This window comes from Caretta caretta, chromosome 22 (genome assembly GCF_965140235.1).
Source record: "Caretta caretta isolate rCarCar2 chromosome 22, rCarCar1.hap1, whole genome shotgun sequence".
NCBI lineage: Eukaryota > Metazoa > Chordata > Testudines > Cheloniidae > Caretta > Caretta caretta.
The window spans coordinates 23,641,743-23,669,667 of NC_134227.1; the positions used below are offsets into that span (position 1 = coordinate 23,641,743).

A 27,925-nucleotide genomic window follows, 5' to 3' on the forward strand; every position below is an offset into this window, starting at 1 on the left:
TGGAGTTCCAGTGAGCATTTATTGAGCTTAATCAACAAAATCAGGATTTTACCATTCATCTTTTCTGTACTCTGAACTCAGTGAAGATTTTCACATAGTCACAGCCTTCCATCACACGCATGTACATACAGATATACACATTCCCAAGGAAAACTCAGCTCCACTGGACAGTTTGCCAATTAAACAAAAAGCCAATTTTTCCCCTCCCTCCCTTGAATGTTCCAAGTTCTAGTCCACCCTGTTCACTTATCAGTGGAACACAGCCCTTTTAACAGGGGACCAATGGATTATAAACTTATTTGAATTGCAAACAAAAAACTTTTATTTTAAGTAAGTTCCAGTTTGTTTCAATAAAGGGAACAGTGACTATTTTTCTCCAGACACCCCTTCCCCACAATTAATGGTTAAAATACAGCAAGCCTGTATCTTAGTATACCCTATCCCTCCCCACTCCCATCCCCATTTCTGTCTACACAAGAATTTAACAATGCTTCAAATAGGGGAACACTTTAAGCTGCAGAACAGTGACGGGAGCAAAGCTACAAGGCATACTACCCTACTCATGTACCGATTTTTCATCGGTCTGACATACTTTTCACTCCAGAGACCATGTATTTGTTGTAAAGAGAAGTCTTGGTTTAAAATTGGACTAAAACGGTCATGGCATCCAAATGTTCTTGGCTTGGACTAATTTTACCAAACTTTTGCCGTGGCAGCAACACTATTCTAGTCCCTGAGACCAGAGTTCACTCTGTTCCCATGAACCAATAAGCTCCTTGGCACTGGCAGCATTATCAAGTCCATTGCCGGCAATGGATAGTACACCAATAGAATCAGACTCCTAGCATTAAGAGACAGAAGTTCATATGTTTGTAAAAAAACTAACTAGAACAGCGCTTTTAACACAAAGGCTGAATTATGGTCTCTTCATGGCAGCATTATGTCAGTCACTGATGGAATACGACCATCTGAAACATTTCTAAATCCTTGGTGCAGACACCCTCCCCAACACTAAAATAAAGAACAAAGTTAGTCAGAATGAGATGATTTGATGCCAACATATGTAAGGTCTTTGTGTCAAGCTTTCATGTTCTCACCCTGCTCCATATAAAGACACAAAGCAGAAGGCAAAGGAAAGATGCTCCCATCTCATTCTGGAAATGAAAATATTTAAGACCAACCCACCCCCCCACCCCTTGGCGAAACCCTCCAGCTACAGCAGTGCATTTGTACAACACACTTTGAAAAGCCAGTCTAGATTTTTAGTCACAATTCAACTGGCTACAGACTTGTGCCCCCATTTCACTACCACCTCCTTCCACTTGTGGGATTTAAGATACAGAATCTAATATCAGATTTATAGGTTAATGTATTTTTTTGCCTTCTTGGGGGAAAAAAATATGGAAAAGCATGTAAAATTCTCAATATCCCATTAAGAACTTGATCACAGAACAAATGTTTGACCTGGGGATTATTAAAAGCAGGTATTTGCTCTGAAATAATGAATACATGGAAATGTTGGCAAGTAGTCTGTAAAAATAAGAAGCCAGAAGAAACCTGACGGTCAAGTTTTACACACTCCTTCATGAGGGAGAAATAAAGACTAGGATTTGCCTAGTCATTTGGAGCATCTTTCCTTTTGCAAGTTCATATACATTTTAGAGATAGCCTATTAGCACCAGAATCAGACTGCTTCCTTCCTCTAGAGAAAGCCACCTAAAAATGGTGCCCCTGATAGTCTAGGTAAGTGCCAATCCTCAGAGGCAGACTTTAATACTTTCAATTTAAAAATTCTGTGCTTCAAGAGGGACCATCAGAACATGGCACCAGGCTAACCTACCACAAATCCAGGCAGAGCACGCACTTTTGACTCTCAGCACGGCTATCCTTTTCTCGTTGCATGTGCATGCTCTGTCATAAGATAATTTTTATTTACACTTTTCTTTTTATATTTGTTGCACTAAAATGATCCCTCTTCTGTCTCACTGAAAGAAAAAAAATCATACACTGGCTGCAGTACAAGAGCAAGATTTTACTTTTGGTCAAAATTTACCACCCACAAACTCCCTCCCTCCGCTAAAAAGCACCCCAAAACTACTTGTTTACATTTGGTACCTACCAACTTAATAAGTGGCTCACAGAGTGCCTGTGACCAAGCTCGAGTTTGTACTTTAGTGCAGCTTTTGCTACAGTTATTACAGAGTCACTGTAGATTAGGGGGGAAAAAAAACCCCACACTTTTCACCTTGAAAGTTGTCACCAGGAGGCACCTGGCTCTATTTCTGATCCTCAAGGAGTTGGATGGATAAATCTGGCCCCCCCACCCCCCCAAAAAAACCCAACAAAAAGCAATTTCACTTTTTATAGTCAAAATGGAGAGAAATTATTAATTCCCATATCCATATTCAGGTAAACAAGCACGGTGTGAGTACAGCATCGGTATATGCAAAGTACAACTGACCAAAAGGGATTGCTTTCATCCAGGTGCCTCCTGACAAACTGTAGTTGAACAGGCCAAAAGGAAATTTAAAAAAAAAGTTTACTGGTTTTGATTTGTCTCACTCCTTTTGCCTGTAGATCAGGCCAAACATCAAGCATGTTGGGAGGGGCACAATTTAAAGCAACACTACTTGACCATAAAGCATTCTCCAGTAATATACAACGCAGAATGATAGACAGCAGTTCATGCCAATAAACAGAAGATGGCAAGCAGCTTTCTGTGCCTTCAAAGTTAACAAGTTAAAGGATTTGCTTTTTCCTGCTCAAATCTATATAAAGGTTGTTCTGGGCAGAGTATGCACAATGCTGCAGGAGGTGAAACACCCAAGAGAGCTCCAGAACTGTCAGTTTATGCATGTAAGTTGGTTTTGTATTGTTTCTTTTAAACCCAAATTCACACCTATGTTCTGCTCAGCTACACTAATAGCTACTGGATTTCCCTCATGCCAAGGTGGAACACAGGTCTTTGCCCTCAGAGCTTGTAAAGTTCCTGGAATTTTAAGAGGGAAATCAAAGAGTACCTCAAACAAGTTAAGCTATGGTGTTTGAGGCTTTTCCAACCCAACAAGTAATCTTTTCCAAAAAGAGCGGCACAAGACAATATTGCAAGCACCAGAGCAAACCCACCCTGACAAGGGACACTTGTCTAGGCCTGCTCTTCATAGCGGTCAGAGCACTTTTCAGATGTTTAGTGTTGCAGAAAACTGAGCCCCTCTCACCTTTAGCTGCTCCCATAATCAGTCTAATCCCTTTAGCCCCAGCAACTTTCATTAAAAAAAAAAAAGTTATATATGAACCCAAAACAGAAAAAACGTATTTACAAGTTTATACAAGTATACACATCCAATTTTCAATGGGACACTGTGCCAGAGGAAAGAGGGCCACGGTTCTGAAATAAGTCTACATATCAAGTGCTATAACTACTAATGGAGACTTATGGAAACCAGTCTTTAGTGTTCTGCTAGAGCATACGAGCTTTTCATATGGCTCCTGCAAAAGATGATAGGCTGCTCTTTCCTTCTAGAGCTATGATGTTGCACCTAATCAGCCCAGATTTTTAGCGGTTTTTGTTTTAAATACATGTATTTACAGTGTGGGTGAACTGCAGTTGCATATCAACTCCTCCAATTTAACAAAAAGTTAAACAAAAAAAGTGTTACATTACTGATAGTTTCATCTCGCAACCCTGGGCTTGACTATCGTGGGGGGAGGGCAAGAGACGGGTTGGGAACTTTTGACCTGGAAAGAAAAAAAGCTGTTGATTCCACGGGCTGTATCTGAAAGGTGATATTCTGAATGGTCTCATAGCATAAGGCACTTTGCACGAATAAGTAACAAGCTGTTTAGCTTAAAAACGGATGAGTAACCAGGGAGAAGTTGAAATGCACTCAGTCAGCTGTTGGAGAATTTGAAATTGCAGACAAACTTCTGTTCATCAAGTTTCTTCTCTTTTCAGGGTTTCTCTTCTTCCCTTGCTGCCGCTGCCCCTGCACCCCCCCCAAAAAAGAAAAATTTTTAAAACCAGCAGTTTAGTGCAACTAATGTTCAATCAGCACACAGTGCAAACAAGTGAAAAAACAAAAGTATTCCTTCTTTTATCTTCTTTCTTCCTTGTTGCCAAATTTAAAAAGAAAAGGAAATATGTCTGAGCTCTTTAGTCTTCATAGTTCCAAAATGAAAAGAAGACGAAAAACCCAAAAAGAGAAGGATATCCCCAAAGAAACGATGTGTCACAGATCTGGATCAAGGGGCTTCAGCTTCTGGTGTTTGTAATCAAAGCCTAAAAACCAAAGATCCTGCAGTTAGTTTTCTCTAAAATTGTTTTAAAAAAGCTAGGAAGAAAATACAGAAAAGTAATTCAGTTTTATGATTTAGCAGCTTTTAAAGCTAACTGAAGTTCTGTTCACTTTGCTTGAAAGTTATACAAGCCTACCATTCCCTACTAAATGAAAGGCTATAGCATATATGTTGATGACTCCTTTTATAGCAAACCTAAGTGTCGAATAAAGTAACAAAACAGGAAGTTGCCACTCATACTGGGTGATGGAAAGGGAACAGCCCAAAAGATGAATGCATGGAAAAAAGGAACTTTCCTTTAAAAAAATAGGAAGCCATCGTTTGGTTAAGTGGCTAAGCTCTTTAATCAAAGATTTCAGAATAATTTATTTACAACTCTGAAAGCCTCCTGTATCTCAAGCACCCAAATCACAAGTGCAGGCTACACTTCCATGCCTCAGACTACCCACAACACACACTTTCCGCAGTCAGTGGCTCTCAATGGCAGCTCTACGAGGTATGCTAGCACCACACTCCCTTCTGAAGGCATTCTAAAATTAACCAATTCCTGTACGCTAAATCTCTAAGTTACAATATTACCATTAGCCACCAACTTTTTCCTTCAAAAAGGAGTCTGCTCTGCCAGCCACACAGTGGGTACAAGTTAGCCTGGCTTGATTAGAATTATTAGTTTCCCCTTCAATATTTCCAGTGAGGAAACAAATGGTTAATTTTTCCTTGGCGTAGTTTAATGAAGTTAAATAGTCTCCTCCTATATCTAGTTTCAGGGTGCAGCTCTTTCTAGAACAAACAGATTATGCATTGTTTCAGAGATCCATTAAAATTCCTGATCAATGTTTTGGTTCCTGCTTCCAGAAACAAAAGAATTGACTCTCTTTTTTATCATCTATAGGAAACATAGTACAATGACTGAGGAGGTGGCAGCAAGTATCCACAGTCTCTGAAGGTCTATGTTGCTAAATTATAACCTCAGGGTACGTTAACGAGCACTACAATTCCAAACAACAAACATGAGGGATTTACCTCATCAACTGCAAACATTTTTGCTGGGTAGGCTGAAGCAGAAGCAGGAGACTCCCACTCTGTGGTGCTGGGAAGTGAGACTAGCGTTTTGGATTTTTTTTTTTTTAAAGCCATTTCAGAGAGACCTCTAGTGGCAACCAAAGTGAATTACAGAAATAAACCATCCTTAACATACACAGCTTCTCTCTCCTTCAAGGAGCCTGCAAAAGCAAATACTGCATCTCCAACAGATCAGGAAATGGGAAAGACTGTAGGCTCCTGGATGTCTGAATCTTTTCATTTCAATAGGTGAAATGCTTGGCTTACTGTTTCCCTAACAGAATGCATCTTTCCTCCGCACTCCCCACTTTCTCATTGCAGACATCAGCCCATCCTTCCTATATTCCTATTACTCCATAACCCAAGGATCATCTTTGGCATCTCTCTCTCCCTTGCCTAATACATCCCAGACAACATCCAAGTCCTTCCATTTCTTCATTCATAATGTTGCTAAAACTCTAGTTCAGGCCCTCCTTTTCCATCTTGCCTACTCTAACCTCCTCCTATTTGACCTCATTAATACTAGCAATGTAAATATCAGTTAAAAAAGTGAACCGGTTTAACTATTTAAATTATATAACTTAACTAGTTAACCAAGGTTGCTCTGGCCCAGCCAGTGCCAGGGGCCTTGCCAGCATGGTGGAGGTCCTTCCCACCAGCTCAGCGCTGGGGTTCCTCCAGCTGGCACGGGGCCACCAGGTTAACGGTTAAGGTCGGTTAACGGTAAGTCTAATTCTTACCGGTTAACCTTTTACACCCCTAATTAATACACCCATTGCCCCTCACAAATCCATTCAAAACAGCTGCTCAGACATTTTTCTTACCCATCACACTCCCTTTGAGCCCTTGTGTTAGTACTCCATTTCATACAAAGTTAAAATTTTGTCCTCACACTCAAGGCCCTTCACAACTCTGCCCCCCCTACTCATTTAAATAGCCTTATTGCATCAGCCTTTCAACTTTCTCCACTCCAGTAATGCTAGCCTCATCCACTTGTTTCTCAGATTCTCCCACAGCCATTTCTGCACTTTCTTTCTTGCTGAACCTCATGCATGCAACAGCCTCCCCAAATTGATCCATAAGGCCATTACCAGCTCCCTCATCACCCACCTCTGCTGTAATGCTTGTGAGAAGACAGTTAACCAATAGCAGCTGTTTCAGTTGGGAAGAGCCAGTTTCTAAAAAGAAACTGAAATCAAGACCCATACATTTTCTGCAATAGCTAGTCTATGCAATCAGGTGTATTTACTTTCATCCCCTCATCCCTTGTGTCCCACTCCCTTGTTAGCTCTTTGGAGCAGAGACTCTCTTACTGTATTGCCTATACCAGTGGTTTTCAACCTGTAGTCCACAGACACCTGGGGGTTTGCAGACTAGATCTAAGATTTCCAAAGGGGTCTGCACCTCCATTCAAAATTCTGAAATTTAAAAAAAAAAAAAAAAAAAAAAAGAAGTGGCCTGTACAAAGCCTAATACAATGGTGTCTTGATCAGGGCCTCTGGGTGTTACCAATACTAATAAATCAATGAGGATAAGAGTCCAAAATTCAGCAGAGAGCCACGTTTATTGCCTCTTCCCTTCTCAGTTTCTTGTGGCCAGGCAATAAACTCTTATCTTATCTCGAAAACACACACAAAAGTCAGCAACTCAAGTGAGGAAAAGGCTGCTTCATACATTAATAAATCGTAAGCATGCTATGCCCATTCATTAATTAGTTTATCCATTGAGTTCACAACACCTGTTCATGCATTTTGGCACAACATTACTGAACAAGAGGGTATGCAGGAGAATGACAGTTCAGATACCCGATTAGATCAAAACAGCTAGTCTGAAGGCTACCTCCTTATTTAGTGCAGCTCACCATGCAGAGTGGAATGGACAAATCAAAAATCAAAGGGGAAGGAAAGGTAAGAAAAGTGAAGTGATCTATACAATCAACTTATTCTATCTGCCTCAATTTATTTCCCCACTGCCACACACCCAGCCTTCAATTCAGTGGCTTTCTGAGCAATCATATACGCACATGGTTAAGGTTTCTCATCATCTACAGGTTCAGTATGGTATTCTGCCACATACAGGCTCTTGTCAATGTTGCTTGGGATGGGTTTAATTTCAGTTCCCAACTGCTCCTCAATACTTTTCAGGTTGAATCGATCATCATAGGTGATCAAGTTGATGGCCAGGCCCAGGTGACCAAAGCGACCTTCACAAAAAGAAAGGCTAAAGTAGTAACAGTTTTATCACACAAGTCTGTAGGTTGTCACATGACCAGCTTACACGTGATCATGCAGTAATAAAAAGGTAGTTTCAAACAAGACTGACCAATCCAAACCCTCAAGCACATCAGTACTGTAGCTATTTCAAGTTTCACATCCCCATTTATTGCTGTATTTTTTAGTATTGCTTCAGAAAAGAAAAAAGTGACATTTCTGCTCCTCAAAGGAGGACCACCATATTAAAATACACCAATTAAACTCTACAGATTTCTGAACAGTCTCCTTTCAGGCTATTATCCTGTCTGATGTCTGCCCAATGACAAAATTTTATTGAAAAGTTAAGCCAATAATTGTGTGCAGAGGTTTTTGTTTAAAAAAAAGGTGGGTGGGGCAAGCACGCAAAATTCAGTGTTTTTTATTCTCCCTCACCCTGATAACTCAAACACAACTGAATTCATACTTTACAGATTGAGTCCTCTCTGATGTGCCTTTGCTAGCTAGGAATGAATAATTTTAAGTTTCAATCCACTGACATTCAGACATCTGACAAAAATTTTTGGAGTATACACAGAAGAAAAAAGTGTCATGGTTACAAATGTGTGTTACAAATGTGTGTTTACCAGCGGTTAATAACTGAACTACATCATCCTTCCTCTCCCCCCTTGACTTTCCTTTCTTTCTATTCTTTTGAAACTTCCTTCACACCACAATCCCCAAAAACATTCAGCTTCTCCTCAAAAAAACAAAAAAGTTGGTATGTCTGTATAACTATTATACTAAGTTATGGTTGTGTTTGAACTATTTTGAAAAAAGGGAAATGTTAATTTACAATATATTACTATTGTTGATCCTGTATTAAGATTTACATACACATACATGTGTCAAGACATTAATTGTAATGTCTTATTGTTAATGACCCCAAGTATCAACAAAAATCTTCTCTCTCCCTCCCCGCAGAAAAGCGTGTGTTTAAAATGCACATGCACACAGCTATTTGAGTAGTTTTCTTAGATTGCCAACAGAAGGAACCTGTCTTAGGAGGCTGAAAGTATATTTTGATTAAAATATTTAAAAATTAACAGATATTTGGGCCAATTTCAATAACCTAACCATTTAATCCTGTTTTGTATAATGTTCCAACACACCTTAAAAGAGAAGGTCTTTACACAGCTTTTCCTTGGTGAAAAAGGAATGAAGTTTATCTTTGTACAGGCCATTTTAATTAAATTAAACAACCCACCAACTCGCTTCAAGCCATTTGAGAGATGCCCACAATACTTCAGAATAAAAAGCAGAAGTAAATCTGAGCAGTAGCAAATTATACTTATTTATTTGCACAGCTTTCCTGAAGAACACTTCCCTTCCCTCACCTGATCTGCCAATACGATGGAGATACGTCTCTGCCAGCTTTGGAAAATCAAAGTTTATCACCACATTCACAGCTTGGATATCAATACCTCGGGTAAACAGATCTGAAACAGAATTCCATTTAATTAATGGATTTTATTTCACCAAAAACCACTACACTAGCTGGAATGGGAGGGTACAACAGGAGCTAGGGGAAAAGGCTACCTAGGATGGAGAGGTTACTTGAGCATGATAAAATACCCTTAAAACATGGTTAGTATATTTAAGAAACTGGATGGTGAATCTCTCCTGTGAGAGCTGCTTATTTTGTATTTAAGTTTTGTTCAAAAATCTTCCCCTCACCCATTTTGGGCCTGGATAACATTGTGAAGAACCATCAAGACACGAGCTTTCCAGACTTGGTATTGAGGATCCTTCATATGAGGAACAACTCCTCTAACATTTTGCCTACGTCTGAGCATCCATTTCACAACACCCTTTTCCCTTAAAGGGAAAGTACACCATTTTCAATTGAGTCTCTAAAGGCTTATACAACTTGTTTTCCAGCTAATTTAACTATTTTGCCTTTCTTCTGATGCATTTTGGAGAGGTTACTATTCTTAGAATACAAGCTTCCAATCAGGTACTGAATTGATGAAGTCAGCAACGCCACTCGTCAGCAACTACTGCAGTGTGGAATCCTGACAACAGGCTGAATGAAGGCAGGACTGCAGTTTCACACAGTTCTCTAAGTGTGAGATTAAAACAGAACACTTTAAAACCTTTTTTTCAAAATAAGAAATCAGCAATTTACCTTAATTTTGTTATCTAAAACCCCCCACAAAAATGTAACAGAACAAAATTAGTGCAGATAGAGTACCTACATACTTTTTCAACTAATTAATATTTTACTTGTATAAATGTTAAAAATACTAAGGTTGTGGCAAAGGCTAAATTACAAGGAGGATTCATAGGCAAGTTTGATCCTCAATAGTTGACACAATAATGTGCAAAAGTAAGCTATACCTCTCTATGTAGAAATTACTTTAAGTTAGTCATGACTCATGCACTCTGGTAGTTATCCTTTCAAAAACTAAACACCAATTTATGATGAAGTAAGGTAATGACTGCTACCTACAACATATGGGGATGCTCTGCAGGACACTAGGAGCTTGGCCAGACTATGTAACAGATAAAGTAAGAGGCCCCAAAGGAAGATGCTACAGTTATTAAAAAGGTTAAACAAGTTTTTTCTGGTTTCAGAGTAGCAGCCGTGTTAGTCTGTATTCACAAAAAGAAAAGGAGTACTAGTGGCACCTTAGAGACTAACCAATTTATTTGAGCATAAGCTTTTGTGAGCTACAGCTCACTTCATCGGCTGCATTCAGTGGAAAACAGTTTTTTCTGTTATATTTCAGCTGCTTCTAAAATTATCCTATATAAAGAAGTATGTCTTAAAATTATCCTATATAAAGAAGTATGTCTTAAAAGCAGTCCATGTATCAAATGCAAGACTAATTAAAGGGCAGTTTTATAAATTACTCTTATACAATCATTTAGGTGGGACATGAATAAAACTCAGCATAACAGGAAGGATGCTACATGGTTCACGATAATATGCAAATAATGAATGCCTCAAAAACATTCCAAGTCAATGTTGGGGGAGGAGGGCAGGAGAATTTAACATTTGCCTTTTGTCCTTATTTAGCCCCAGTCTGCATATATATGCCTGAAATCTCACCTTAGGCGTTCTTGCACAATCTTACTGTAACATTTAAACAGTAATGTTACATAACAGAGATACAAATTGATTGTTTAATAATTTGTTAAACTAAGCACCTAGGAGAATAAAACAGTGTTATAAGAAATAGCCAGCATGGATTGGTCAACAAATCATGTCAAATTTAATTCTTTGTCTGGGTTACTGGCCTTGATTTTAATAATGCTTTTGATACAGTGCCACATGATTCTCATAAACAGATTAAGGAAACATGGTCTAAATTGAATTACTATGAGGGCGTGCACAACTGGCTGAAAGATTGTACTCAAAGAGTAGTTCAACGGTTCACTGTCAAACTTGGACAATCTAGTGGGATCCCAACGGGGGGTCAGTCCTAGGCCCGGTACTGTTCAATAGTTTCATTAAAAATTTGGGTAATGGCAAGGAGAGTAAGCATATAAAATTTGCAGAGGACGTCAAGCTTGGAGGGGTTGCAAGCACTCTGGAGAACAGGATTAGAATTCAACATGATCTTGACAAATGGGAGAATTGGTCTGAAATCAGAAAGATTCAATTCAATAAAGATAAATGTGAAGTAGTACATTTAGGAAAGAAATATCAAATACATAACTACAAAATAGGGAATAACTGGGTAGGTGGTAGTACTGCTGAAGATAATCTGGGAGTTATAGTGGATCACAAATTGAATGAGTCAATGCAGTTGTGAAAAAGGCTGTGAAAAAGGCTAATCTGGAGTGTGTTAACGGGGAGCCCCATATTAAGACATAGGAGGCAACTGTCCTGCTCTGCTTGGCACTGGTGAGGCCACAGCTGGAGACCAGTGTCCAATTCTGGAGACCAAACTTTAGGAGAGATGTGGACAAACTGAACAGAGTCCAGACAACAGCAACAAAAGTGATGAAAGGTTTAGAAAAACTGACCTTTAAGGAAAGGTTAAAACAACTAAATGTGTTTAGTCTTGATAAAAGAAGACTGAGTGAGGACTTAACAACTGTCTTGAACTATGTTAAAGGCTGTTATAAAGAGGACAGTGATCAACTGTCCCCCACATCCACTGAAGGCAGGACAAGTAGTAATAGGCTTAATCTGCAGCAAGGGAGATTTAGGTTAGTGATCAGGAAAAACGTTCTAACTATAAGGGAAGTTAAGCTCTGGGAACAGACTCTAGCATTCCGTTCATTGAAGGTTTTGAGAAGGCTTGAGAAACACCTGTCAGATGGTCTAGGTTTACTTGGTCCTGACTCAGCACTCAGGGGCTGGACTACATGACCCCTCAAGGTCCCTTCCAGCCTGACATTTCTTATAGTCTTGAAAGATTCTGATCACTGAAGGTTAGTATAGTTTTCTTCATTATGATAAAAAGCAGGTGAACTGATTGCATCTATAGTCTGGTTCCAGTTGCAACCTGTAGAAGTCAAATGATCTGTGTTTGCTACTAAAACTGAAAAAGGATTAAACAAAAGAAAGGAAACACTTACCAGTGCAAACAAGATTCCGGCATAAGCCATTTCGGAAATCGTGGAACACACGATTACGGTGTTCCTGGGAAAGTAGAAAAAAATAGCAGCAGCTTTTACAAATTGAAACATGGGTCCTACTACTTCTCTCCCCCATGAGCTGGAATAAACACTGGAAAAATGAAAACTGAACACACTCTTTAAGAATAATACTGAGCACTTCTTGTGCTTTCATCCATTTTACAAAGTGCTTCAACAAAAGAGGCTTTTGGTACAACTTTTGGGTATAGATATTTAACTAGTCAGAAACTGAAGCAATTCCCGTGGATGGACAATCTGTTTAAGAGTGCCTCTTAAAGTAAACAAATTTAAAGTGCTCTAACTGAAGAGCGTCTATCCAAAGGGCTTGTATGAATTTAACTACATCAGCTTCTGTACTGAAAAGCTACACAAAATTTTATTTAGAGAAGGCCTGAAGCAGACAAATTAAGTGATTTGCCAGAAGTCACAATAAATCAACTGGGATTAGAAATCAGGTCTCCTAGTAGTACACTTGGATTACAGCTGTCCTAAAGAAAATCTAAAATTTGAAAAGTTACTTATTTTCATTCCAGATATTTTGACTATCAAGTCTTTTTCAAGACATTGTGTTATTTGTTGAGTAAAAATATTCAATTTACTTTATTGCTTAGAGATCTATTCATAATTTATGTTATAAATCCATGCACGACAAGTCAGTCTCTTTCTGCTAACTCAAGTCTTCACTCACTACTCATTTTATTTTTAGTGCATGTATTTTTACATATCAATAACCATGGCCCCATCTTGGCAGCACTGAAAAAATTCAAGCAGTATCAATCTTAATCAACCAGTTTAAATAAATGATAGGCCTGAGATGCATAAACAAATATGCACTGCATTGTGCTGTGAAGATCAGCTAGTTGGAAGTCTGATTTGTGCCACTAAAAAACAACTTTTTATTCAGACATCAATGAACAGTCAATATTGAGAGCAGCCAGAAAACACATTAAAGTTTGTTTTCCGCCCTAGTCGTCTTACCAGTGAGTAGCAGCTGAAAAGTTCTAACATCCATTTATAAAAAACAAATGCGAATCAAAAGGTTTTAAAATGAAATTTGGTTACAAACGGCATCTGAGCCTACCACCAATGTTTGCTAGTTTGCGGAGACAAGATCAGTATTGAAGTCTGGTTCTAACCCATGATGAGAACTGACCTAAAATTGTGAAACATATCAATGGAATCACATAAGACAACTAAAATGTAAGACATGAAATGTGTATCAAAACTGGTTTTAATTAAGGTGCTTTTGATCATGTGACTGAGTTGCTGTGCTAAGAAATAGGATCACAATTTCTTTAATTAAGCAGTACAAACACTTTTGAGTTACAGTTCTTGAAGGACTAAATATTACAATTCTAATTCACACCTGTATTAAGTTTTTATCAGTTGCTTTCATACTAACTGGTATAGCTTCACACTCACCTGCCTCATTTTAGCATGGATATAGAAGCAGGAATAGCCCAGCTGGGAGATCTTCTTGGCTAGCAGTTCAACCCGTTGTGAGGAGTTGCAGAAAATGATTGACTGGTTAATCTGGAGCTGAACAGAGAGAGAGGCGTTAAACAGCAGCAGCATTTTACTTACAAAGCTTTGAAATCTGAGGAGAATGCATCCCTTTCAGAACTGCAAAACATGTATCTGGGATTCCAGCTATAAGAAGTCACCCACTCTTCTGGCTGCAAAGAGAAGATAATGACAGTTCTCCTATCGAGAGGACTGCAGTTTAATAGTACAGCAAGAGAATATGCATTTTCAGAAAAGATCCTGGGCTTCAAATTTCAAAGCTATTGCATCAAAGTAAATAGTCCAAGATATCACTGTTCATTTAAATAATAAAAACACTAGGTTAAGAAAAATCTCCTTTCTTGCTAGGATGCATATCTTTGCCATTAGTTATGTTCTGAAGGATAAATGAAGTGGTTCAGACTGGTGTTCTAGTTGCATCACACTGCCCAGTAATATACTTACCCTGGAGAATAGCGTATTGAGGCAGTGTACTTTCTGCCGCTCAGTTACATAGGCATAGTACTGGGTAACTCCCTTCAAGGTCAATTCCTCCATCAAGTTAATCTCATAGGGTTTCTGCAAATGGGAATTCTGAAATAAAGAGGCATTTCAAATTAAATTAAGGTAGAAAAGACATGCCTGTCTACTCACAAAAATTAAGTATTTTCTTCCCTAACCTACTATCCTACCATTTGAGATGCATCACCTGTCAACAGTTATGCTAGCACAACCCTGACAGATAAAGCCAAACAGGAGTGTGCATCCCAAGACTGCAGTTGCACAGATAGTTTTTTCTTATGAATACTGGCTATGTACAATGGATGTTTATTTAATATTCCCATTTAATGTTTTTTTAGGATACAAAACTAAATCCAGAATGCAACTTAGAATACCCATGCATAAATCACATCAAGAAAAAAAAAACCACCACCACCACCCTGTTTACATGATGCACATTTACTTATGTGCATGAGGGCAAAGTCTCCAGACATCCATGCACTCCATACCCAAACGGACATCAAGAGGCCACTTACCATGAACTTCTGTACACTAAGTGGGAAAGTGGCTGAGTAGAGCAAAATCTGCCTGTTTTTAGGTAGCGTAAGAATAATGTCCTCCATTATTTGAACAAAATCCTGAGATAGCAATTTATCTGCCTGTGATGAGAAGAAAAAAATATATATACCAGTCCTGCAAATTCTGGATTTTTTTTATTAATGTTAAGTTAGAAGAACATGAAATATAACTAATGTTCTCCTCAACTTGTAAGGTAGAAAGCTTGTTTTGGAGTATACTGCTTCATGGACAGCTTTATTTACCTACTAGGAAAAAGCTTTACTTCGACTGCAGAGACACAGAGAAATGCAATTTATGCTGCCTCACTTCCAACTCTTCCAATTTAAGAGCCATACCAGACTGAGGAAGGAAGAGTAGAAGAGATTTCCCATTCCTTAACTGGAATTGATAGATTCTAAAGCCAGAAGGGCCCCTTGTGATCATCTAGTCAGACCGCAACTCAGGTCATAGAACTTACACAAAATAATTCCTAGATTCTATATATCTTTCAGAAAACATCTGATCTTGATTTAAAAATGGTCAGTGATAGAGAATCTACCAGCACCCTTGGTAAATTGTTCCAATGGTTAATTGCTCAATGTTTAAAACGTACACCATATTCCTAATCTGAATCGGACTTGCTTCAGCTTCCATCCACTGGATCATGTTACACCTCTCTCAGCTAGAATGAAGAGACCATTATTTAATATTTGTTCCCCATGTACATACTTACAGACTGATCAATTCCCCACCTTAACAGAAGAGCAGCCATACTAGGTCAGATGACTGATCTATCTAGCTTAGTATTGTCTGTCTGTCTGACAGCAGCCAGTACCAGATACTTCAGAGGGCAATTTCAAGTGATCCATCCCTATTGTCCAGTCCCAGCTTCACACAGTTGGGAGGTCTAGGGACACATGGAGCACAGGGTTGTGACCTTGAGTATCTTGTCTAACAGCCACTGATAGACTTATCTCCCCCCCCCATGAACTTATTTAATTCCTTTCTGAATCCAGTTATACTTTTGGCCTTCACAACATCCCACAGCAACAAGTTACACAGGTCGACAGTGTGAAATACTACTTTTTGTTTTAAACATGCTGTCTAGGAGTTTGATCTTGTGTTACACATTACCCTTCGGGTAAATAATGTTGTCCTATTCACCTTCTCCACACCATTCATGATTTTATAGAGCTCTATCACATTCCCCCCCCGTCATCTCTTTTCTAAAGTGATCAGTCCCAGTCTTACTGTCTTCTCATACAGAAGCTGTTCCACACTCCTAATAATTTTTGTTGCCCTTCTCTGCATCTATTCCAATTCTAATGTATCTTTTTTGAGATGGAACAACCAGAACTGCAAGCAGTATACAAGGTGTGGGCGTACCATCAAATGTATATACTGACATTATGATTTTTATCTTTTATTATCTATCCCCTTCCTAATGGGTCTTAACATTGCCAGGTTTTTTGACTGCCACTGTAAATTGGGTAGATGTTTTCAGAGATATCTCCACAATAACTCCAAGGTCGCTTTCCTGAGTGGTAACAGCTAATTTAGACCATATTTTGTCTGTATAGTTCGGATTACATTTTCCCAATGTGCATTACTTCGAAATTCGACGTTATTACGTCCATCTGCCGTTTTATTGCCCGGTCACCCAATTTTGTGAGATCTCTTTGCAACTCTTCGCAGTCAGCTATTTGTAAGTGAAACAGATTAAGCTCCTTGAGTCTATCATCATAAGGCAGGTTTTCTAACCCTTTAATAATTCTCATGGCTCTTCTCTGAACCCTCTCCAAGTTTTCAACATCTTTCTTGAACTGGAGACCCCAGAACAGGACAAACTTTTCCAGCAGCAGCCACACCAGTGCCAAACAAAGATAAAATAATCTCTACTTCTACTCAAGATTCCCCTGTTTATGTATCCAAGGATAGCATTAGCCTTTTTGGCCACAGCATCACACTAGGACATCAAGTTCAGCCAATTATCCAGTACGAACCCAATGTCTATTGGATGTAGCAAACTATTTCTCACATCCCCACTCTCCCAGCCTCCGACTCAGATTCAGTTGTTTCAAGAGAAGTTAGAAGGAACGTTGCTTTTACTCTACTGGAGAACAAATATTTAGTAACACACTCTTCAATCTAGCAGAAAAAGCCAGAACATGATCCAAAGGCTAGAAGCTGAAGATAGACAAATTCAGACTGGAAATTATGTATATATTTTTTTAATGGTGAGAATAATTAGCCATTTGAACAGTTTGCCAAAGGTCGTGGTGGATTTTTTAAATCAAGATCAGATGTTTTTAAAAAAAAGATACGCTCTAGGAATTATTTTGGGGAAGTTCTATGGCATATGTTGTACAGGAGGTCAGACACCTTGGAATCTATGAATCTACTGGATCTTTGTATATCAATTTATACTGAAAGGTTTGTATTACAACAAACAGTCTTTTTAAATGGAAGAGTAAGAGCTACCCATTTCAGAAGAGAGATTGTAGGACCACTGAGCGTTAGGTTAACAAAGTAAGGGGAAAGCAAACTTTCCCTATCAGTTTGCTTTTAACAGTCTCTGAGACAAGTACATCCTGAAAACTCTTCCCCCCAGGCTACTTCCCCACCCCGAAAAGAATGCAGAAATGGATCAATCTCAGCTTTATGTCATCAACAGAAAGTCTGAAAATTTTACTGGCCAGCAATGCTCAATGAGCAGGCCTGCCGAGATGCGTCATTGTTTTAACTTCCTGTTAATGATCTGCGAAACATTGAAAGATATTTAAGACAGCGACTTGCCTCATCCAATACTATCATCTGGACATGTTCAACTTTTGCTACTCCTTTCTTGATGAGATCCAAAATTCTTCCAGGGGTAGCTATCACCACATGCACTGTAAATTTTATAAGAATACACATTTAGGTGAATTTTTGCTTGGATACGACAATTACATTAAATCAACTTTAAGGGCCTGTTTGTACCAACAGTTTGTGGAAAATTGGGGTGTAAAATCTACCTCAAGGTAGCCTGACATGCACTAATCATCTACGTGGACCCCGTTCTCACATGCTATAAGTTATGTAGTATGCTCTGAGGTATTCCGGTTTCAAAGCGGTATAGATCGAAGTACACTACAGAACTTACAGTGCACTGAAGTAGTGTCCACCTGGACAGTTGGCACATGACATATTCACACCCCAGTTTCCTGCAAACTAGACGCTTGCACAGACCAGTCCTTAGAGATGAATATAGAAGGGATGCATAAAACCTCATCCTGGCTCATAAAAGGCCAATGCTAGTATAACAGTAGCTGAAAGGGAGATATTTTAATGCTGTGTTTTGCAGTACTGTGCAAGCCACTAAGGAGCAGCAACCTTAATTGGGAAGTGTCCTTACCTGTATCATCAAGCCTCATTATGTCATCACGCAGATTGGTTCCTCCTGTTGTTGCCATCACTTTGGCACCTCCCATGTGTTTGCTAACCTGGATACAGATCTGACTGACCTGCAATGCTAGTTCTCGAGTGGGAACAATCACCATTGCTGAAAGAGAAGATGCACAAAATCCTCAGCACAAAGGATGCATTTTATCTTTTAATACTGCCTTCCTCCCAGTTCAAAAAGGCACTAAAGAATGACATCCTTATGAACACGTGTACTCAAACTCTATGATGAGTAAACTTTAAGAATTTTCATAAACCTTCTTAAACCCGTTAATGAGTCGTCATGGAAATGACATGGGTATTCTTCATGACAAGGAAATACCACTGTGTTGAAGCACTAAGTTAACTGGCATTCCTTGTGTAGGATTAAATAGTGCCAGACACAACTTATACCCCCAGCCACCTGTACGCCACACTTCTTTTTCAGGGCATATAAGCAAGGATGATGAGAAATTTGTAATAGCTGAGATTTTCAAAGCAGTCTTGGGGATTAATTTTAATTGAAAGTGCATCCAAATCCCCAGGTTGCTTTGAAAAATTCAGCCACCAATTTTAGGTATAAATCTGCAGGCCATCAAGCTACACTGATACCTACAATCTTCTAATGTCCCATCCCACCAATACTGGTGTGCAGCAACCGGGCTACTCATGTTAGTTCCTAGATGGAGCTTTATGTAAACCTGTCTTCAACTCACCTTGTATATTGTCCTTCTTTAAGTCTAGCCGTTCAAGTAAGGGAATGAGGTAGGCTCCGCTCTTGCCCGTTCCATTTTTAGCTCTAGCCAAAATATCCCTACCAGATAAAGCAATGGGAATACTCTCCTCCTGAAAAGCAAGCACAGGGCAATGCAACAGTAAAATAACCTCAACTACAACTTTAAAAAAATAGGCCCTGTTTAACACTGACCCTGATAAGGGACAGGAGAATTTTCCAGTGCAACACTGAGTTACAAGACCTATACATGAAAGTACACCAACCTCATCACAAAGACAACAAAGTGATCAAGAAAGAGCATTTCAGCATCCCACTTGTGAGAAAACTGCTCCCAGTATCCCATTTATCAATGCCCTACTACTCTAGCCTGGTCATAGGCAGAGTGAATGGACTAGCTACCACAGGAATGATTCTAATGTGCAGAGTACATACATATTAAGTACAACAAAGGAGATGGGGGAGAGGTGCTCTCAAACTATACCATGGGGAGAGAAAGGCTCTCCACCATAACCCCCATTCCAGACACCGATTAGGCCAGGAAAAGTAGTAGGGAAAACTGCCTGTGTGACTTCAAGATCATGTATATATTTTACCATTACATCATGAAAACAGAGGGCTTATTAGCTTTTGAAATTTAAGACATCCTTTATGGAGCCAGCTCCAGACTCAAAGACTAGAAGTATTTTTCTTTCTGCCGTTCAGTAAAAAGTATATAACCATTCTTTAACACTTAGACAAAGTAACAGAGATAACAGAGCCCAAGTTAAGATAAGTGTTCAGAATGCCTTGTATCATATTCTCCACTGATGAAGTGAAATGGACCAGTTGTGTGTACTTTAATTCTTCTCCAGTGCTCAGTTAAAAAGCCACCACACACACACACACACCCACCCCACCCACTGAAAATAATTTGCAGATCACAAAACAAGAGGAACATCAGAACAAGAGAGTGAGAGGACTTTATGGGGGGTTGTACTAGCTTCCATCAAAGTACATCTCAGTCACCTTTTGCCCCACCTCTGCTGAGAGGTTTGCGATTAGACTGGCACAGCGCTAAGGGGTGAGATGAACTGCGGTAAGATTCTACAGAGATTTTTTGTGATGACTACATCTGTGGTGCTCAGATCAACTCAGAGCTATTAAGTTTGTCCATAAAAAAAGAACGAAGATTGTTGATGTCCACAGGACTACTTACACATTTGAAGCATCTTCGCAAATTGGGGCCTACAACCCCCTAACCTCTCTACGATAAACAGAATCATATGTCAAGCCTTTAAAAAGTAAAAAAGCCAAATTTCTATGTTACTAGGTATTTTTTAGTTTAGTATGAAGTAAGTTTTTCAGAAATTATACGGTCAAAGCCTTAGTGTCAAAACCTCAAGTATGCCCAAAAGCTTTCAATAACGGACTAGGAGATATCTAAGATGAAACAATCCGCATGTGGCACAAAGAATCTGTTCTGTACTAACCTGAATAGGAGATGGCTTTTCCCAGCCCATTTCAAAAATTCCCATCAGCAACTCCCGTTTCAGACAGTAATCTTCAAACTCATTTCCTTTTGTGGAGGTCACATCCTGAGCAATTAAGAAAGTAGAACGGTAACACCAGTTCATACAAATTATCCCCATAAATTGGTCTGACTGAATTAACTTACACAGATTATAAAACCAGGACAAAGACAAGGCAAAATGCAGTAACAAGCCCTTTCCCACCCTCCATCATCATACAGTAGTTCACAAAAATCTGTGTAGTGCAACCATGGATAATTAGGTAGTATTGGTTACTGGGGAACCAAGCAAAGTAATCTGCATACACACTTAAAACATATCCGTTTTGAAGCAAAAGCACTAATAGACTTCATCCTGTAGTATTCTTAAAGTAAAAATATATCCTGAGTTTCAACATATTTGTCAAGTATCTCTACGAATGTATATTACTATCTCCTTTTAATTAAGTTTTAAAAACAGATCAAATGAATTTTCTCACTGCTAGCACACTGTCACTGCAATTTATCTCACACTCACAACCCATTGCTTGTAGTGACCTTTAAAACATCCTTACCGAAGTTTTGATTCTCAGATCTTTTGGAGGGAGTTTTAAAGTCTTCTTCCAGTCATCACCAGGTCTGCAATGTGAAAGCACTAGTTAATAACCCTAAATAATTCTATTCTATTTTAGTAACAATTAGTACTTTGCACAAACTAACAAAACCTCAACCTGCCTGTGAGGTAATTATTTCCCCAGTTTTACAAATGTGGAAACTGAAGTACAGAGATTAAACTGTTTACCCAAGGCAAGGACCACCATGGCAAAACAAGAATTAGAACTCAGAAGTCCCTGAATTCAAGTCCCAAACCCAGAGCATTATACTTCCCTCTAAACAGCATCCACTTAAATGGTGCAATGTAGTAAATGCACCAAAAAACCTGGCATAATTATGTCACCCAGAAATGCTGCTCTTATCTTAGACAATTTTAAGAGAAGAGTCTCTCAAGCACAGATTATCTACTCGCTCTTATAACCATTAGCAAATATGATCAACAACTGTTCACCTCATCAAGTTCCCCTCACTATTTCAGAGCCAAACATGACAAGTAACATACTGGAAAAGAAAAGGAGTACTTGTGGCACCTTAGAGACTAACAAATTTATTTGAGCATAAGCTTTCGTGAGCTACAGCTGACTCAGCTGTAGCTCACGAAAGCTTATGCTCAAATAAATTTGTTAGTCTCTAAGGTGCCACAAGTACTACTTTTCTTTTTGCGAATATAGACTAACACAGCTGCTACTCTGAAACCTGTCATAATGGAAAAGGTTAGTTTCCTTAATATTAGCCAACCATATTTTTGGAAAAAGATATGACAGTTCTTATAATCCTATGACAACACAGTACTGGTCCATCATAACCTGTATCTGCTCCAAACAGTGTCAAGTGCTCATATCTAATGTCTTGAAAGACATTAAGAACCCATAATTTATTTATCTAATTTGCACAATGCTAAACCATGAGGGGGGGAAAGGAGAAAAAGTTCTCTTCCCATCCCCAGCTGATGAGCTAACAGGACATGGTGAGCTGATTATCAGCAACTCATAAGATTTTTTACTATTTAAACCAAAACTATATGTTGGACCACTTTTGTGAATTGCATTCTCTTCATCTGGCAAGCAGTTTCTTCAAAATTACTAAAGCAGTTAAAAGCATAAAGATGTTTATAATTTTCATTCATGCACTACGGAAGAAAAATAATTATCCATACACAAATCTCTAGTTCTTATACAGACCAAAACTTGAAACTGGATCTGGAACAGTTCTTTACTCCAATTTCCAACTCCCAAATCCACATTTTATAATGCATTTTCAGAAATTCCTAAATTGGGAAGGGGGAATGGGGGAGGGGTTTAGTGTTGCACTTGTTCCAGGTACACTTTATTCAAACCTGTACTGGTATAAAAAAGTGTTAAACTGGGGGATCAGACATTTTTTAAATCATGTTTTGCAAATCAATCAGGAAAGAAAATGAGTGGTTTAAGGTCAATGAAAAACTGGCATTCCCAGTTTTAAAATATTTAGCTCTAGTTCTAGCATTTAATGAAAAATATCTACTAAATGTCATGTAATTGACCTGTGTGTGTGTGTGTATATATGAGTGGCGTGGGGGACAGGGACACAAGACAGTTCTCTGAACAAAGTGACTTTAAGGTCCATTATGTCACAACAACTTGCCACCTGTATTAAAACCTATAATCATACACACTCATATTAAACTACAATAGACTCCACATCTTCCCCTCACCCCAGCATCAATCCTGAACAAGGGATCAGGATGAGAATACGTTTCTGGGGAAGAGCTATCAAGAAAAGAAGAAAAGGAATTAAGATAGGCCATCAACCTTTGCTTTTCAATAGTATACAACTTGACAAAATGCCTTAACTATTAATTCTCACAACTGATAAATAACCAGGATCTGTCAGAGAAAGTCTATTAATTTCACATTTATTTTCTCAATTATCAGTACTTCATATTCCTCATTTGACAGCCTACACTGAATTTTAAAGTAACAATAGGACATAAAACTTAAATATCAACACAAGAATCTTAAATTCTCTCCAATGCCTGGTAGCTCAAACAAGTGTTTCAGATGCTGCTTAACATTTATGCAAATACTTACTTAATAGCGGTGGTCATACTCTGTGCTTGCTGTTGAGTGCCATTATTGATTGTGTTGGTGTTTTTCAGCTGATTCATCTGTTGTTGAGTCTGTGTCCCCCCACCTCCTGGGCCCCCACTTGGTTTTACAGGGCCTCTCAGCTGCCCATTCTGACTGGATAGACCCATTATAACAGGGTTCTCTGTTCTGGCCGTGCTCATGTTTTTATTTGTAAAGATGTCTTTTTAGACTTCAAAACTTTGAAAGTCAGTACAGAAACTGTAATAACAGTTTATTAGACTCTCCAAAATGAAGAGATAAATAAGTCTTGCTCAATATACGAGTCCTTTATTGCAATGCAGGCAAGCACCTGTAAGTCACTCAACAGTAAAGTAGTAACTTGCTCTGATGCACCGTGGAACAACTTTTTTTTTTTTTTAAAAAAAGCCCTCTAACAAAGTTGAATTATATCTGAATTCACTCACTTCAGTCTGAAAAAGATGCAGAAAAAAAACAATTAATACATGGATTTAGGGTGTAAAAATATATCACATTACTATGATCATTACAAACTATTTTGATACTTTAACTGAAGCATCACCAGAACAAGCATCCAAATCCTCAGTACTTTAAACAAAGGCACCCAGAAGATCAAGTGTCACGAATAAACCAAAAGTTAACTTCCCTACTTAAAACTGAATACACAACTATCGTTTTATGGCATCATGTGGAACTCTGTGAAAATGTGCACTCTTGACATCTTTTATGTGATGAAATGCTTTACAAATATTAACTACACCCCAGGAACACAGGTATGAGTCATAGAGATTATTTCACCCAAGCTTGAAGTGCAGCCAAGGGGCAGAACACAGCAGCTGTTTACCACCACAAAGCAATGGTGCACATGAATTAAGGACAGGAGATGAAGAATAGGACTGTTATCTCGGCTCTATGAGCTAAGATCAAGTGTAAGTAGTCTCTTGGCCTATCCAAGGCCGTGATCAAGTATCTTGATGTTTTTGGTCTTTTGGCCTTGAGATGAAAACCTTGCCTGTGTCTCTTGGACCTTGAAGTGAAAAAATTATCTAAATTATAGGGAGAATTGGGGGTGGGCGCACTATGCAATTATTTTAATATCTCAATTGGAGGAGTAGGGGAGAGAGAGTGTGGGTGGGCTTTCTAATATGATAAGTAAGATGAAAATCATCTGAAGTAATCAGAAAAACACTGGAAATCCGAAAGTAATAAATTCTATTTCTGTTTAAGGAGAGGTTTATTTTAACAGCTGGTTTAACAGGTAAACTACAATTTAAAGAACAATAAAACTTTAATTTCAAATAGCGAAACCAAGTCCTTCACTCTCAGTGAATCAAAACAGCTTCCTGTTTTATTACATTCACAAATCAAAAAAAAAAAAAATGCTCACAGTGGTTAAGTTTTCTAATTAGAGATAGCAATTCAGATACAAATGTATCATTAGAGATTTCCCTCTTAATTTTTTAATTGAGCTAACACCCTTTGAGTTACGTTCAAAATAAGTTTGTCATTGGAAAACCCACCTGGTGCTCTCAGAAAACAGATACATACAGAACAAATTTAAAGTTAGTGGCAGGAGTATTGGAAAAGTAACTATAGCTGACTGTTTGGCTAACAAGATATCAAACACACACACGAGACCTGTACTCTTCATAGAAAGTAACCAAAGTACAAAATGGTAAGATTAATTTGTTTGAAGTAACCCTAGAATTGTTACTAACAAGTAAAGTCTACAGGCCTATCAATAGCACTTTCAAAAAAGGATTTACAGGCTTGACATATAGTAAGTATCATTATCTCAAAGCAGCTGCATTTTACACAATAAATGTAAAACAAAGGCAGCACTGGTTGATTACTGCAATCTTACACAAATGTTGTTTATAAAATACCTCCCCATACCCAGGTAAAATCCACCCAGAGAATTCAAATATTAACATTCCTTAAAGGGACACCAATATCTAGTCACTTTAAAAACAGTTAAAACTAGTTTCAGGTACTACAACCAGATTCTGAATATTTCTGCCAACTTTTATGGTTTTACAATCAAGTTTTTATTTTTTTTCAAACATTCCCTTTTCCTTTATTTATTTATTTGTGTTTCAAAGTAAAGACAGAGCAAATGACTTACTATGGAAGGGAAACAATTAGTATATGAAGTACTGCCAACTGCACAAAGCAATCTTAAAAAAATACTTTCCTCCAATCTCTGTCAGTCAGTCATTTTAGATGGTACTCTTGTTATGAGTAGGTGAAATATTTTCGGATGGATGTCATTTTCAAGTACCTTTAATTTACAGGGACACTGTCATAGTAAAAATATTTTTATTTTTAAGAACTCAAGGGAAACACTATTTGGATTTAGACATTTCCCTTTTGTGTTACAACTCAAATATCAAGCATATAGCTAGGACAGTAGAACAAAAAAGAAACAGCAGAGAGATACAGCAAGAGGTAAACTCAACTTTAAACTTTTTTAATAATGTGTTGTTAGTAACCCACTTTCCTTTTTATTTTACCTGGCAAAGTGCCTTTAAATATCTTAACCCACACCCACAGTAGGATCCCAAAACTTTAAAGTATAACATGTAAGAAAGTAAAACGATATTTAATAAATCTGAACAAACCTAAAATTTCAGGGACAAGCAACACCACCATTTTGAAAGCTAGTGCCCTCTACTAGCAAAGCTCACCACCCCCAGTCTAAGCATTTCCTTTCTTGATTTTGACCACGTATGCAGACTATGGAAGCCGCTGCCACTACACATTTCCACTGCCCTTTTGCAGTAAACATCCTCCTTTCCCTGAGGAACTTTGATTTTTGCCTAAAAAGAGCACACAATGCTACATGAAGAAACACAAAATTGGGGGGTGCTTTTTAAGTGACCCCAGGAACCACGTCTTCCATTGTTTGCTAGGGTTCAAGCAAACAGTCCTACAGAATCCTGAGGCCGAGGTGAGCTGCTCCAGAACCGACCTATATTTCCTCTAATGTAAGGACCTCACTGCAGCTTCAATCAGTTTAGAAATTTCAACCATATGCTCATCCTTCTCCCCACCTCCCCACAAAAAAATAACGGAACGTTTCATTTTCAGAAACAAACAATGGAGCGCAGCAACTTAAGCACTTTTTATTGATTCACTCCCACATCGCCATGGGCCTCTGCCTGGGACTGACAGGAGCTCTAGTTTGAGTGTCCGGAGAAGTCTGTGCAAAGCTTGGGGAAGGGGGCGATTTCACCAGGCAAAAACAGGAGCAGCCCGGCTCCCCCACAGCCGAGGGGCGCCCCGGTTTAACAACAAACGTACATAAGCCGCGTTTATTTGCGGCCAGACTGGAGCAGCCTGGAGGAACAGGCACAACCCTAAAAATTTATCTGCGCAACATCAGCGGGCACCCGACTCCGGCAACATCCGTCGGGGAAACAAAAGATCATTCCCGCCCCCTCCGGGACCCAGGCACCGAGGGGGCGGTGCTCCCCAGATACACCAACCCCGCAGGCCAGTGTAGGGTCCCCCACCAGAAACACCAAGCGCCCCCGCACCCCTCAAGGTCAGACTACCAGATACACGTCTTCCCCCACTTCACGGCCTCCCGCCCCACTCCTCCACCACCAGCCACCCACCCCGCAGCGCCGCCCCCTCGCGAACCGCTTGCTCCCACCCCCGGTACCCTAACATGCCTGCAGCCCCCCCATGGGACACCGACCCCAAGCGGGCGGGCGAGACGAGACCCGCCAAGTCCCTCCGCAGCGCTCCCCCACCCCCAGTCCGAAGTGGCCGCCCGCTAGGCCCGGCCCAGCCCAAGCCCTTCTCCAGGGCAGGCCACAGGCCTCACCAAAGTACAGGTAGCCGATGCCCGCGCGCCCCCATGCCCAGCCCCGAAAGCCGCATCCCCGGCAAGCTGCTCACCGCCGCCGCCGGCTGCGCTCCCCCGAGTATAAAAGTCCTCGCACTCGCCCGCTTGGTGCCTTGTTATGGCGATTCGACGCTCCAAGATGGCGGCTTCCTTCTTCCTCCCGTGTGCCCTCCCCCTCCTGGCCTGGTAAGCAGGCAGGCCCAGCCCCTCGGCCCGCCTCCGTTACCTCAGCGCTAGCCTCGAAGCGGCCTCCTGGCGGAGCCGGTGCGCCCCCGCAGCACACGCCGGCTCTTCACACCGGTACCCCACAGGCGGCAGCAGCCCCGCGGCGCCAGCCACGCCCCCAGCCCCACCTACCCCAGCTCCCACGTCGCTGCCAGCGCCCCACGCGGAGCCCACCCAGAACCCGCCGTCACCTGCTGTTCGGCGCTTCCAGGCTCGGCCGGCCGAAAGCGCACTCCGCGACAAGCCGCGTGTCCCTTTCCGCCGCGCCGCGCCGCGCCCGCCTCTGGCCGCCCCGCGGCGGGGACGCCCGCCTCAGTCAGGCTTTTACCCACCTCACCCTCCCGCCTCAGCTCAGCCTCGGCCATTTCCACGCCACGCTCATCCGCGCTTCTTTTAAAGGGGACAGTCACAGTCTGCGTTCGGCATCTACTGCTCCCTCCAGGCCTGCCCGAGCCCCGCCAGCTCCTCCTCCTCCTCCTCGCGTCACTTAAGCCTCCCCTGCCCTGGACAGCCTGGGCTCCCTGCCTGCCTCGCGGGCCGGAGCCGCGGCTGGACCGCGCGGCGGGGACCGGGCTGGGTTGTGCGCGGTTTCTTCGCGCACACGCGCCGCCATCTCTCCAGCCGCGAGGCTGGGCGCGCGGTTTCTAATCGGCGTGAAACGAGGCTTCGCGTGTCCCTGAGGCGCCCCAGGGCCGCTGCGAAACGCGGCCGCGGAGCAGCAGCCGCTTTCCCGCCCTGGCG

The 27,925-nt window shown here is 40.3% G+C and overlaps 1 protein-coding gene across 2 annotated transcripts; it reads right to left on the bottom strand.

Annotated features, from left to right (window-relative positions):
- On the bottom strand, positions 1 to 27,653 carry DDX6 (DEAD-box helicase 6). Of its 2 annotated transcripts, none has more exons than XM_048827210.2 (14): positions 27,517 to 27,653; positions 23,089 to 23,558; positions 20,980 to 21,043; positions 20,388 to 20,492; positions 18,899 to 19,028; positions 18,157 to 18,303; positions 17,555 to 17,653; positions 14,741 to 14,859; positions 14,169 to 14,297; positions 13,623 to 13,739; positions 12,141 to 12,204; positions 8,945 to 9,046; positions 7,382 to 7,561; positions 1 to 4,279 (listed from the first exon to the last, which is right to left on the bottom strand). In XM_048827210.2, the coding sequence occupies exons 2-13, from the start codon at positions 23,286 to 23,288 to the stop codon at positions 7,386 to 7,388; spliced, it is 1,452 nt and encodes a 483-aa protein (XP_048683167.1). In that variant the 5' UTR covers positions 23,289 to 23,558; positions 27,517 to 27,653; the 3' UTR covers positions 1 to 4,279; positions 7,382 to 7,385. The 2 variants fall into 2 exon arrangements, with proteins under 2 accessions (XP_048683167.1, XP_048683166.1); XM_048827209.2 differs by lacking the exon at positions 27,517 to 27,653 and adding an exon at positions 27,013 to 27,157.
- Between the last annotated feature and the right edge of the window lie 272 nt (positions 27,654 to 27,925).